At 40.0% G+C, this 14,802-nt stretch overlaps 1 protein-coding gene across 1 annotated transcript; it reads left to right on the top strand.

The window, feature by feature from the left end:
• SF3B6 (splicing factor 3b subunit 6) lies at positions 1-14,127 on the top strand. The gene is made up of 4 exons (XM_049903844.1): positions 1-238; positions 2,867-2,985; positions 12,439-12,577; positions 12,750-14,127. Exons 1-4 carry the CDS (start codon positions 209-211, stop codon positions 12,837-12,839), a joined length of 378 nt encoding a protein of 125 aa, XP_049759801.1. The 5' UTR covers positions 1-208; the 3' UTR covers positions 12,840-14,127.
• Positions 14,128-14,802: the final 675 nt, after the last annotated feature.

Below are 14,802 nucleotides of genomic sequence, written 5' to 3'. Positions count from 1 at the left end.
CTCCCGGAGTCTTCTCGGAAGAGGACCGGTAGTACGTCAGCACGTCTCGACGTGAAACGGCGATTTTCTAGCGTTGTTTCAGCAGCTTCCGGTGGAGGCTGGTTGTTGATGGCCTGCGTTTGACACTGTTGCGCTCGAAGTAGAGCGAGCTCCAGAGGTGTCCGGAGGATTCCAGTCTTAACTACGGTGACTTCATCAGCCTGCCAAGATGGCGATGCAAGCGGCCAAGAGGGCGAACGTGAGTAGCGGGGCCTTCTGCGGAGGAGGGGCGGACTTCGCTGTTTGACTTTCTTAGAGGCGTGCACAGAGCATGCTTACTCCTGTGTCCCCTGGGCGGGGAAACCCAAATTTTCCTGTCCTATCCGTGGGGATTCCACGCTGTCCCGGTCCTCAGGGGTATGCTCATTGAGCCACAATTCCGCCCACACCCCTTTTGAAAGTTCCTAAAGTATCTTAGTGTTAGTGACAGTGCTAGCCCTACAGAATTTGTTGCTTGACCTGTATTTAGGGCCTGGCATCAGAATCTCCTCCTCAGCCTAAAAATTGATAGCATAGACGAGTCCCCAATAAATAATGGTCCACAGGCGACTAAAACTTAAGATTCTCTTCAGATCATAGGGTTTTTTGGGTCCTTCATTAACTTATTGATTCAACAGTATTTATTGAGCACTTGCTGTGTGCCAGGGAGGGAACAATTCCTTAGTTACATTTATTGCACCTCCTACGTGCCAGCTACTAATCTAGGTAATCACTTTTATTCAGCAGTGAATAAAACAAAAAATCCTTGTCCTATAGGTGCTTACATTCTAGCATTAGAGAGTGAGATGTTATGGAAACTTAAAGAAAAATGTCTCAAGAAGGAGATAGTGGTGCTGAGACGCATAATATGATGACAGGTAATTGAACCCTGGATAGGGCTATTAACCGAAAACCAAGCCCGTTGCCATCGAGTCAATCCCAATTCATAGCAACCCAATAGGATTCCAAAGGGTGCCTGGTGGATTTGAAATGCTGACCTTTTGGATAGCAGCCAAGTTCTTTAACTACTGCTCCACCAGGGCTCTGGATATGGCTATGGTGAGATGGAAAATTTTGGTGACACTGATGAGTTGTTTCAGTGTAATGGTGGATGAAAACTTGGTTGTAGTGGGATGAAAAGATGATGGAAGTTGAGGAAATCTCTTTTCATGAGTTTTCATGTAAACAAGGAGTAGGAAATTGAGTTTAGTGATTAAAAAAAAAAAGTTGAGCAATATAAAGTGTATTGTGTGATCATTCCAATGGGAATGATCTGGTAAAGTGGAAGAAGCCGATAATGTACAAAAAGATGTGTTGATTTCAGGAGTCGTGTAGATGTACTCATCTGCTTTTGAGTAGATGAAGGGTTGGCATAGTAACAACCCAAAAAACCAAACTAATTGCCTTCGTGTTGATTTTGATTCAGGGTGACCCTATGCATTTCAGAGTAGAACTGCCCCCTGTAGCGTTTTCACTGGCTTTGATCCTTTGGAAGTAGGTGGCCAGGCCTTTCTTCCAAGTATAGAGAGAGGGAACATAGGTGGATATGGATGAATGTAGATTGGTAGGTTTAGTGATAGGACTATAAGGTACTTACCACTTGGTCATATCCATTTTGTCCAAGAAGTAAGAGCCAGGGTCATCTCCTTGGACGGGCAGGGAAAAGGATACAGCCCAACAAAGGTGTTGGAGTGGTGATAATAAGGTTGAAGACAGAAGATATTTTTGATATAGTGTCTTACAAACTAAGAAAGCAAATTTACCAGAGAAATATATTTCGGTTGTCTGGCAGCATTGATTGTCTATTTGAACTTAACCTTGAATTATGGTCTCTAAAACTTTATTGTACTTGTTCACCAGTTGTCATTACTATTTATAACTGTCTTTTAATATAAAAATAACTGAATAGCTATTGAGTAAATTAATGTTCAGTATCTAATTTATGTTAATCAGGAGCATAAGAGTGAGATCTAGACTGGAGTTACGTATTCCAGGGTCATCAACTTACTGTGGAAACCACGGGTGTGGTTAAGAGGCCAGTCAGAGAGAATGTAAAGAGTTAAGGGGCGTATACAAAGGATCAAGAAAAGAACTCTAAAGATACAGCCCTGTGCAAGAGCATATTTTAATGGTAAAGAAGGCTGAGAAGACCTAGCTAGAGTGTTAGGAGAAAACCAAGAAAATGGATTGTTGCAAGAAGGAACTAATCAACGGTGTTAGAAGTCTCAGGCTAAGTATGATGAGGATTGAGCAATGCGGTTAAAAGCCCGCAGGGAGCCCCTTGTATATATTTTCACTATGTATTCCCAATACCTAACCTGGTGTATAAGAAGGTGCTTAGTAAATATTGTTGGTTGAAGGAAGAGGGATCTAGATAAATTGTTTGTTTTGTGAAAAGATGGGCAGGATGTGAGCAACTGCTTATTGGGAGGACAAGAAGAAGCTAGTGGTGAGGGAAAGGTTGTAAATTCATAAGAGAAGACATCAGTGATACAAGCCCCTGAGAAGACCATAGAACACACATCAGTGGGGATTTTATTGTCTAGCAAACAGGAACAGCTCCTTTCTTTCTTTCCCACATGTAGTCGGAGGTGTTAAGGACTTTTAGATGTGGTTGAAAGTCCGTATTTAACTATAGTGATCAAAAGTCTTGTTTTATCGCAGGCCCGTATTAGTTCCTACTAATGGTCTTCTCTGGAACCATCATCCAGTTGCTTTTCTGAAGAGCATGTCATTTACATCAGATAATAATTCTTACTCTTGGCTTTTCACTATTATGTATTAGAATTTTTTCTAAATGGTAGCACTCCTGCCTGATTATAACGACAACATATATTTCTCATTTTAGATTCGACTTCCGCCTGAAGTAAATCGGATTTTGTATATAAGAAATTTGCCATACAAAATCACAGCTGAAGAAATGTATGATATATTTGGAAAATATGGACCTATTCGTCAAATCAGAGTGTGAGTCTTACTGATATTTTTAAAATGTGACTTAAAGAAAACAGTTGCACAAGCTGTAATCTCAGAATTATCACTAAAAGCAGGGCCACCATGTGTGGCTAAACAGGGTGTGCAGTACAGCAGCCCTAACCAAGAGCCTAGACACTAACGGACTGAAATCAGGGAGATGAGATTTTTTTTTGTAGGGGAAAAAAAACTCTGTACACAATTGCTAATGATCCAGCTTAATGAAAGCCAGGAATAGTAGTGGAGACATTATAAAAAGAGAGTGATATAGTAATGCATGGTTTGAGAAGAATGGATAAGAAGGAAAGGAACTAACATTTATCACATGCCTACTATTTATAAGGAGTCCCTTATAGGATTACCTACTATTTATAAGGACTCCTTATAAATAGTAGGCATGTGATAAATGCTGCAAACAATTAATGTACTCGGCTGCTAACCAAAAGGTTGGACGTTTGAGTCTGCCATGCTTTGTATATCTAGAGACACCTCAGAAGAAAGGCCTGGTGATCTGTTTCCCAAAAATCATCCATTGAAAGCCCTGTAGAGTACAGTTCTGCTCTGAGACACATGGGGTCGCCATGAGTCAGAGTCAAGTCAACAGCAGCTGGATTTAGGAGGCAGTGATGGTTCACCAGTAGGAGTCTCGCCTTTCATGTGGGAGACCCAGGTTCAACTCCTAGCCAGTGCACCTCAAGTGCAGCCACCACCAATCTGCCATTGGAGGCTTGTATGTTGCTATGATGCTGTACAGACAAAGAGCTTCCAGACTAAGACTGACTGGGAAGAAAGACCTGGTGATCTACTGCCTTTTTTTTTTTTTTTAAACATTTTACTGTTGTCTAGGTGAAAGTTTACAGAGCAAATTAGTTTCCTGTTCAACAATTTATACACAGCTTGTTTCATGCGGTTGGTTGCAAACCCCTGAATGTGTCAGCACTATCCTCCCTTTCTCCCTAGGTTCCCCTGTATCCATTTGCACAGCTTTCCTGCCCTTACCTTCCTTCTGATTGTTGCATTTGGGCTAGTGCTGCTCTTTAGGTATCATATAGTTGATTATTCTGAGGTGTACATTCCTCACTGGTGTTACTGTTCATTTTAGAGGCCTGTTTATTGTATGGCTATAATGTGATATCCAGGAGTGATTTTGCTTCCAAGTTTGAAGGGCGCCTAAGGGCCATAATCTCAGGGATTCCACCAGTCTATCAGACCAGTAAATCTGGTCTTATTTATGAGTTTGAATTTTGTTCTACGTTTCTCTCCCAATCTGTCCATGACTACTATTGTTGTCCCGGTCAGAGCAGTCAGTAGCAGTAGCCAGGCACCATCTAGTTCTTCTGGTCTCAGGCTGGTGAAAGCCATGGTTCATGGGTCCATTAGTCCTTTGGAGTAATTGTTTCCTTGAGTCTTTGGTTTTCTTCACTCTTTTGACTGGATGGGAAGAGACAACTCTTGAGTCTTAGATGGCTGTTTGCAAGCTTTTAAGACCCTGCTTGCTACTTGCCAAGATAGGATGTAGAACACTGCCTTTATATGGTTTATGATATTCTAACTGACCTAGATGTCCCCTGAGACTATGGTCCCTAGCCCTGAAGGCCAGTAGCTCAGTCCCTGGAGGTGTATGGTTATGGCTAAGAAGTTTTTCATGACTGTGTCCACTGTGCGCACTGTTGCATACATGTGTATATTTGCAGCATGTACACATATATGTACACAGGTGAACTTCCATACACCATCCCACCCGGTTCAGCTTACATATTTATCCATATATCCACTCACAGGTTATTGTTATTACTGTTGTTGCAGGATTGTATGTCTGTTTACCATTGTTGCCTTTTACTTTTGGGTACTTTTCAGTGTCTTCCTTTACCTTGATTATATTGTGCTGACTTCCCCCATATTGTGTATTATCTTTCTCTTCACCAAAGTTAGTACATGTCAACTATGTAGTTAGTGGTTTTCTCTCTCTCCTCCTTCCACCATCCCTGGTAACCATCCAAGCATGTTTCTATCTGTGTGTAAGCCTTTTCATGAGTTTTTATAATAATGGTTTCATATAATATTTGTCCTTTTGTAACTGACTTATTTCAGCGTAATGCCTTCACAGATTCATCTGTGTTGAAAGATGTTTCACAGATTCATCATTGTTATTTATTGTTGCACAGTATTCCAGTGTGTGTATGTACCACGGTTTGTTTATCCATTCATCTGTTTATGGGCAGTTAGGCTGTTTCCATCTTTGTGCTGTTGTAAATAATGCTGCAGTGAACATGGGTGTGCATATGTCTTTTGGCGTCACGGCTCTTCTCTAGAATATATACCTAGGAATGGGATTGCTGGATTCTATGGTATTTCTGTTTCTAGTTTTCTCAGGAAGTGGAAAATCATTTTCTGTAGTGGTTGTAGAAAAAGAAAGAACTATCAGGAATGATTTCCTGCTTCCTCAAAAAGCTAGAAATTATTTTCTACAGTGGTCGAGGAGCCCTGTTTGTGCAGTGGTTAAGAGCTCAGCTGCTAACCAAAAGGTTGGCAGTTTGAATCCACCAGCCACTCCTTGGAAACCCTACGGGGCAGTTCTACTCTGTCCTGTAGGGTCACCATGAGTTGGAATCAACTTGATGGCAACGGGTTTGATTTTTGGCTTTATAGTGGTTGTACCATTTTACATTCCCACCTGGAGTGTATGAGAGTTGCAGTTCCCCCACAGACTCTCTAGTATTTGTTGTTTTCTGTTGTGGTTTTTTTTTTTAATAATTTTTATTGTGCTTTAAGTGAAAGTTTACAAATCAGGTCAGTCTCTCACACAAAAACCCATATACACCTTGCTGCACACTCCCACTCTTCCCATAATGAGACAGCCCGCTTTCTCCCTCCGCTCTCTTTTCGTGTCCATTTCACTAGCTTCTAACCCCCTCCACCCTCTCATCTCCCCTCCAGGCAGGAGATGCCAACATAGTCTCAAGTGTCCACCTGATCCAAGAAGCTCACTCCTCACCAGCATCCCTCTCCAACCCATTGTCCAGTCCAATCCATGTCTGAAGAGTTGGCTTCGGGAATGGTAACTGTGTTGGGCTAACAGAAGGTCAGGGGGCCATGACCACTTGGATCCTTCCAGTCTCAGTCAGACCATTAAGTCTGGTCTTTTTATGAGAATTTGGGGTCTACATCCCACTGCTCTCCTGCTCCCTCAGGGGTTCTCTGTTCCCTGTCAGGGCAGTCATCGGTTGTAGCCGGGCACCAGCTAGTTCTTTCGTCTCAGGATGATGTAATCTCTGGTTCATGTGGCCCTTTCTGTCTCTTGGGCTTGTAATCGCCTTGTGTCCTTGGTGTTCTTCATTCTCCTTTGATCCGTTTTCTGTTTTTTTGCTCAGCTCTGCCAACGTTGTGAGATGGTATCTCACTGAAGTTTTGATTTGCATCTTTCTGATGGCTAATGAGTGAGCATCTCTTCATGTATTTATTGGCTGCCTGGATGTCCTCATTGGTGAAGTGTCTGTTCCTGTCCTTTGCTCATTTTTTAATTGGGTTGTTTGTCTTGTTGTTGTTGAGTTGTTGTAGTTATCTATACATTTTAGAGATTAGAGCTTTGTCATAGCCAAAATTTTTTTCCTAGTCCGGGGGTTCTCTTTTTGCTTTTTTGGAAGAGTCTTTTGATGAGCATACCTGTTGCCATCAAGTGGATTCCAGCTCATGGTGACCCTTCAGGACAGAGTATAACTGCCTCATAGGGTTTCCAAGGAGCAGCTGGTGGATTCAAACTACAACCTTTTGGTGGACAGCCAAACTCTTAACTACTGTGCCACTAGTGCTCCTTTGATGAGCCATAAGTATTTGATTTTTAGGAGGTTCCAATAATCTAGTTTGTCTTCTGCTGTTTGTGCTTTTTTAGTTATGTTTGATAGTTGGTTTATGCCATAAATTAGGGCTCCTAGGCTTGCCCCTATTTTTTCTTCTATGATCTTTATGGTTTTAGGTTTTGCGTTTAGGTCTTTGATCCATCTTGAGTTAGTTTTTGTGTATGGTGTGAGGTACAGATTCTGTCTCATTTTTTTGCAAATGGATATCCAGTTTTGCCAGCACCATTTGTTAAAGAGACTATTTCTTCCCCATTTCATGGATTTTGAACTTTATGTTGAAGATTAACTGTCCATAAGTGGATGGTTTTATTTCTGGGTTCTTGTGTCTGTTGTTACACCAGTATCAGGCTGTTTTGACTACTGTGGCTGTATGGTAGGTTCTGAGATTGGGAAGTGTGAGGCCTCCTACTTTGTTCTTCTTCATTAATGCTTTACATATCCAGGGCCTCCTTCCTTTCCATATAAAGTTGGTGATTAGTTTTTCCATCTTGTTAAAAAATACTGTTGGGAGAACCCCTGAGGGACCAGGAAAGCAGTGGGATGCAGACCCCAAATTTTCATAAAAAGACCAGACTTAATGGTCTGACTGAGACTAGAAGGACCCCGGTGGTCATGGCTCCCAGACCTTCTGTTGGCCCAGGACAGGAACCATGCCCGAAGCCAACTCTTCAGACATGCATTGGACTGGACAGTGGGTTGGAGAGGGATGCTGGTGAGGAGTGAGCTTCTTGGATCAGATGGATACTTGAGACTATGTTGGCATCTCTTGCCTGGAGGGGAGATGAGAGGGTGGAGGGGGTTAGAAGCTGGTGAAATGGACACAAAAAGAGAGAGAGGAGGGACAGAGTGGGCTGTCTCATTAGGGGGAAAGTAATTGGGGGTATATTAGCAAGGTGTATATGGGTTTTTGTGTGGGAGACTGACTTGATTTGTAAACTTTCACTTAAAGCACAATAAAAATTATTAAAAAAAAAAAAAAAAAAGAATACTGTTGGAATTTGGACCGGGATTGCATTATATCTGTAGATTGCTTTGGGTAGTATTGTCATTTTCACCATGTTAACTCTTCCAACCCATGAGCATGGTATGTTTTCCCATTTACACAGGTCTCTCTTGGTTTCCTGCAGTAGTGTTTTGTAATTTTCTTTGTGTAAGTCTTACACATCCCTAGTTAGGTTTATTCCCAAGTATTTTATCTTTTGGGGGGCTATTGTAAATGGTATCATTTTCCTGATTTCCTTTTCAGAGTTCTCTTGGTTAGTGTAGAGGGATCCGGCTGATTTTTGTATGTTAATCTTGTACCCTGCCACTTTGCTAAATCCTTCTCTTACTTCCAGTAGCTTTCTTGTAGAGTCTGTGCCAATTTGTATGCATAAGATCACATCATCTGCAAATAGGGATAGTTTTACTTCTTCCTTGCTGTTATGGATTGAGTTGTATTCCCCAAAAAATGTGTGTCAACTTGGCTAGGCCATGATTCCCAGTGTTGTGTGATTATCCACCATTTTGTCATCTGATATGATTTTCCTACGTGTTATAAATCCTATCTCTATGATGTTAATAAGGCAGGATTAGAGGCAGTTATATTAATAAGGCAGTACTCAATCTATAAGATTAGGTTGTGTTAAGTCAATCTCTTTTGAGATAAAAGAGTGAAGCGAGAAGAGACAGGGGGACTTCATGCCACCAAGAACGAAGAACTGGGAAGGGAGTGCATCCTTTGGATCCTGGGTCCTTGCGCTGAAAAGCTGCTAGATCAGGGGAAGATTGATGACAAGGACCTTCGTCCAGAGCCAACAGAGAGAGAGCCTTCCCTTGGATCTGGCACACTGAATTTGGACTTCTAGCCTCCTAGACAGTAAGAGAATAAATATCTCTTTGTTAAAAAGCCATCAGCTTGTGGTTCTTCTGTTATAGCAGCACTAGATAACTAAGACACTTAACAATTTGGATTCCTTTTATTTCTTTATCTTGCCTTATTGCTGTAGCTAGGACTTCCAGTACAATATTGAATAAAAGTGATGGTTAAGGGAATCCTTGTCTAGTTCCTGTGCTCAAGGGGCCTGCCTTTCAGTCTCTCTGTGTTGAGAGTAATATTAATTTTGGCTGTTGGTTTTGAATATATGCCCTTAATTATGTTTAGGAATCACCCTTCTTTTGTTATTTTGCTGAGTTTTTATCAAGAATGGAGGTTGGACTTTATCAAATGCCTTTTCTGCATTGATTGAGATGATCATGTCGTTCTTTTCCTTTGTTTTATTTATGTGGTGAATTACATTGATTTTCTAATGTTAAACCATCCTTGCATACCTGGTATGAATCCCATTTGGTTGTGGTGTATTATTTTTTTTGATAAGTTGTTGAATTCTTTTGGCTAAGATTTTGTTGAGAATATATTCATGAGGGATATTGGTGTATAATTGTCTTTTTCAGTGGTGTCTTTGCCTGGTTTTGGTATCAGGGTTATCCTGGCTTCAGAGAATGAATTTAGGAGTATTCTTTTCTTTTCTATGTTCTGGAATAGTTTGAGCAAGGTTGGTATCAACTCTTCTCTGAATGTTTGGTAGAATCCTCTAGTAATGCCATCTGGGCCAGGGCTTTTTTTTGTTGGGAGTTTTTTTAAATGATCTCTTCAATTTCTTCTTTTGTAATGAGTAGTCATCTACTTCTGAAAATCAGCCAATGAAAATCCTGTGGATCATAACTGTGTGATCCCATTGTACATAGAGTCATCATGAATCGAGCCCATTCACAGTCAGCTAATAATAGCAACTATTTATAAAGCCAAGTACTGTACTATGTTCTTTATATGCATTAACTCTAATTTTCTCAACAATCTTCACTGTCTGTTTTACTGACTCTGAAATTTCTCAGTTAAACTTGAGTACAGGTTTTAAAGTAACTGAGAAAAATAACTTTTTCAATGGCTGTTTTCTATTGAAGATTTAAAAGTGTGGGGGGAATATGTAATTATAATAAATTCTTGTTTGAAAGATTATGGTTCATACCTTCAAATGGTATTTACTGAATATCTACTGAATAGTATTCACTGTAATTAGTGCTGCTTTTAATTGCATCAGCGATACCGTATCCCTGTGTGGAGGTGATATTGTGTCTATTCTATAAGGTCTGACACATAGAAAAAGCACAATATATAGCTGTTGGATAAGTTAGTGTAAAAGGTTAACCCAGAAAATACCAAACCCATTCCCATCAAGTTGATTTCAACTCATAGTGACCCTATAGGACAAAGTAGAACTGCCCCGTAGGGTTTCCAAGGAGCAGTTGGTGGATTCAAACTGCCAGCCTTTTGGTTAGCAGCTAAACTCTTAACCTCTGCACTACCTGGCTCCAAAGCCCAGAGAGGTCAAGTTAAATTATTAGGTTTTCTTATTCCTATGTGTAAACTTTTATTACCAATCAAGAAAATAATGTTGACACATTGCCTAACACATTGTACGTATCAAGTACATACTTTCAAAAATTTAAACTGTAAATTTATTCTCAAGATATGAGGTTGATAATTAGGAACTGGGACATGAGAGATGAAGAGTCTATAAAACGGGATTAGTGCCCATCCCTAATCTACTTCCTAAGAAAGTTTAGGAAGAAGGGAGAGTTTTATTGTTGTTCTTTTAGCTTCCTGGAGAAAGGATGTGTGAGAGAACTGATAGAAAGTAGATCTTCACCTTTCAAATACATATTAGCACTTGCCGTATACATGGCACTGTGGGAGTAAAATGGCCTTACATGACCATCTGTGCCCTTAAGGAACTTGAGATCTTGTTTTTTGTTTGTATTTCAAAGGAAAAATTAGGTCAAGTATTTGGGAAAATCTTTGGGGCAATTTTTTTTTTTCTTTCAGGCAGTCCCCAACTTTCATACCATTCTTGAAAATGATTAAAAGTCTAAAGTGTAAAAGTTGATAGACGGTTCCCAAAGAGTAAAGGGTATAAAATCCCTCCATCATGCCCATGCAGCCTGACACAGTAAGAACATTCATTGATGCTGGTACCCTCCGACCACTCCCTGCACCCTGTCCCTGAGCCACCCATTTATTAGGAAGCACAGGGTGTGACCAGGGCCCAGACTGTAGTCTTTTGTCCTAGATCAAGCCTAGGCAGGTGTCTCCTTTCCTGTGTGCCTCTTCCTTTCCCTGACCCTATGCAGGGACTATGGCAGACAGAGTCAGCCTTAAACTTCATTCCACTGTTGCACTGGGGTAGCTGGAACACGGATGGAGGTAAGGGATTCATCCTTATCATACCCAAGCTGAGTGGGACCTCTGTCCACTGTCCCTTCAATGAACACTTGGCCATTCGGCTGCCTGAAATGTAGTGCTCCTCATAATTCCTCACCCCCCAGAGTCAGCTGGTGAGGTGAAGTGAAGAAAGGAGGTAGCAAGGAACACCTACATGTCTGTGAGCAAGGTCCAGCTCCCACTTCCAGCTTTCTTCCAGCATTGTGCCTGGGTTCACAGATAACTCCACCTGCAATCACACCTTCACCCCCATTCAGCAGAAACCCAGCCCATTTCCCCAGCCGAACAGTATGTAATGTGTGAGAGTGCAGACTATTAAAAATGAATTATGAAAGAAGAGGGCTGACCACGTTGCATTAAAAAAAAAAAAGGCACAGAATTTTTCAAGAAATTGCTCCCTACATTAGAGGATATCCTTTCTTGGTCATAGAGGATGAGGGCTGACTGTTTTGTCAGAATTTAAATTATTAATTAGGGTGAGGAAGAAAATCAGTATCTTCAGAAACAAGGGACTAGTTTCCAGGTGATAGTGTGGTGAAGTATTGTCCTGTTGCATAAATGGACAGTAAGAAAAGTCCCATTCTAAACATTGTTAATAAAAATTCTAAACAAACTAATAAAAGCCATCGCTGCTAAGTACTGGTACTCCCCAATTTATGACGTATTCAAGTTACAATGAACTGCACTTAATGACTGTCCTTTTTTAAAAATAGTTTGTGTATTTTTTTGTGTGTATGTATTCTGTATTAAAATATATCTGTAAGTCTTTGTGTAATGTTTTCCACCCCCCAAGGACAAATAAGATTGGATTTATAAAGATACTGATAATAAAAGGCAATAATAATGAAAACTAAAAAAAAAAAAAGACATATTCAACTTACGTCAGAACGGAACCCCCTCATAAGTTGGGGACTACCTGTACTGTGCTTTCCAGCTTAAGACTAAAAATTGGTTCTTAGTATGAGAAATAAGGACTAGAACACTGAATATAAAAGACTAACAAAGTTTCAAGGTAGTTGTTCGCTTGTTGCCAGCGCTTTTTTAGTAGCTGTGTTCTTAGTATTCCTGGTGTAACAAGAAGTTTAACAAGACATTTTACTTAAAATAAAATTTTCCTAATTTGAGAAATTACAGGCTTACCCAGCATATCTATCCATAATGTTTATATCTTGTTAGAGTTTTCAGGTTGATCTCAAAACTTATTTCAACTTACTGTCTTTAATCTGCTATTTTTGGTTCTCTGGTTAGTGGTTGAAGAGGCAGGTCTGTATTCACATGTCACTGCTCAGGTACGTGTGTGTTTCAGTTAAGTCCCGTTTAACTCTGCAGGGGGAACACACCAGAAACGAGAGGAACGGCTTATGTGGTCTACGAAGACATCTTCGATGCCAAGAACGCATGCGATCACCTATCAGGATTCAATGTTTGTAACAGATACCTTGTGGTTTTGTACTATAATGCCAACAGGGTAAGTATAACCAGGGGCCTCACTGCATGGTGAGCCCACTTAAGAATTAGTGTAGAACTGCACCGTGATGGGAAATGTGTATTGTGCGTTTTTGTTTTTTTCCTGGCTAGTGCTATTGGTGAAATTCTTTTGGTTGTAGATGACTGTTAACTTTGATGCTTACCATTCTCAGGCATTTCAGAAGATGGACACAAAGAAGAAGGAGGAACAGTTGAAGCTTCTGAAGGAGAAATACGGCATCAACACTGATCCACCAAAATAAACACTGTTCTGCATTTTCATTTTGGACTAAAATTCATGAATGACTACCACTTTTTTTTTTCTGTAATTAATACTAAATATTGTGATTTTGTATTTGAGACTCAAAATGACCTGCTTGAAACTATGATACATGTTAGAATGTCTTATGTTAATAAATGTGTAGCTTTTTGTAAGACCTATCAATGTTCACTCTTGAACTTTCCCCTCTTGTTTGATACCGGGGGGATAAAACAATCAAACCGTACCAAGAATTGTCTAGTGGTAGGTGTCCTAGAGACTCCGAGCTTCCTGAGGGCAGGGATGCATGGATGTTTTTGTGTTCTCTTTGCCTTCAGTGTCCATCCAGTGGCTAGTCATTAAAGGAACTTGTAATAGTGTTATTATGTATGAATGTCTATTAATAATGAAATCTTCTTAACAACTGTATGAAATAGTTAAGATACTTCAATTTGGCAGATAAGGGAAACCAGAGCTTGTCATGTTCTTTGAATGAATAAGATGCTTACATAAAATAGCTGCTGTGACAGCAACTAGTTATTAATTACTATACATTTGTGTAATACTTATTTTCCAGTTAACAGAACACCTTTGTGAATGTGGGAACCCTTGTCCTTAGAATGGAGTTCCTGGGTGGTGCTAATGGTGAACGCTTGTGCTGCTAACCAAATGGTTGGAGGTTCAAGTCCACGCAGAGACACCTTGGAAGAAAGGACTGGTAAATCAGCCACTGAAAATGCTCTGAAGCCCAGTTCCACTATGACACACGTAGGATTGCCGTGAGTGGAAATCAGCTCGACGGCAACTAGTTTTATCCTTAGAGGTTCATTCTAGAAATGGCCATTCAGATGACAGCACATAATTAAAAATTTGGGAGCAAGCTGTTTGGGTGGTTGTGTCAGTTAGTACGTGTCTAAGATTGTGTTTATTAGCTTTTCCCTGTAGTTATTAAGCATCTGTTTATATTTTGGATCTTAGCTCCTAGTATATCCTTGCCATAAAAACTTAATGCTCACTCTTATAATCGTGTGTTCCCATGGCATGGAAATATGGTTATTACCACATTTCATTATAGCTGGCAGTTTAGGGGAGATAACAATACTTTTATTTTTATAGTTTAGGCATGGGCCAAATGGAAAAACATGGACAAACTGTTTTATATACAACTGTAACCCAAAATCAATTTGAAGGGTACATGCACTGAATCCTTTAAATGGAAAAGAACATCTATTTTACTTTTAAATTCATTTAGCTTTGAAATCTATCATTAAAAAAATATAGGCTGTTTTATACTTTTTGTACTCTCTTCTCAAAATCTATTATAAGCAAAGAAATAATTGTTTACTGTATCTGAGCCTTTTTTTACTATTATGTTTTCAGTAAAGGTTTACACAGCAGTTTAGGAGTCTGAGTGCTTTTTGAAAGCATTGTAAAGGAACCCAGGTGGCCCAGTGGTTAAAGCACTGGACTGCTAACCAAAAGCTCGGTGGTTTGAAACCACCAGTGGCTCCACGGGAGAAAGATGTGGTAGTCTGCTTCCGTAAGGATTTACAACCCTATGGGGCTGCTATGAGTCGGAACTGACTCCATGGCAGAATGGGTTTGGATTTTTGGGGTAAGAGAGTAGAAAGATTAATTTCTAGGCAAGATGGGCAGATGAAAAAGGGGCCATAGCTGTCATTTTTTTTCTCGTGAATGCTTCTATGAATTCCTTATTAATTTTATAATGTGTGTCTTGGGTATTTGCATATGTAAAGAGAATTTTCTGAAAGACTTCATAAGGGAGAAACAAATCAGACTTACTTATATTGTGATTTTTCTAAGTGGCAGTCTGCTTGGCTTCTAATATACGTTGTTTTAAATTCATAACTGGGGGAGATTCTTTCTACTGTAACAATTATGGCTGGTCCATCCTTTGGATTAATGTGTCTGTTAGCTGAATTTTATGACCGAGAGTTAAGAGTCTA

Source organism: Elephas maximus, chromosome 12 (assembly GCF_024166365.1).
Source record: "Elephas maximus indicus isolate mEleMax1 chromosome 12, mEleMax1 primary haplotype, whole genome shotgun sequence".
Lineage (NCBI taxonomy): Eukaryota > Metazoa > Chordata > Mammalia > Proboscidea > Elephantidae > Elephas > Elephas maximus.
Note: the sequence above shows the minus strand (reverse complement) of the source record. Positions and strands in the feature narration are given on the sequence as shown.

Bases quoted from the DNA above. Each gene is read 5' to 3' on its own strand.
- SF3B6 (XM_049903844.1), top strand. From the start codon at position 209: ATGGCGATGCAAGCGGCCAAGAGGGCGAAC. The intron at 239-2,866 runs GTGAGTAGCGGG...TTCTCATTTTAG, and splicing joins AAGCGGCCAAGAGGGCGAAC to ATTCGACTTCCGCCTGAAGT. The intron at 12,578-12,749 runs GTAAGTATAACC...TACCATTCTCAG, and splicing joins TGTACTATAATGCCAACAGG to GCATTTCAGAAGATGGACAC.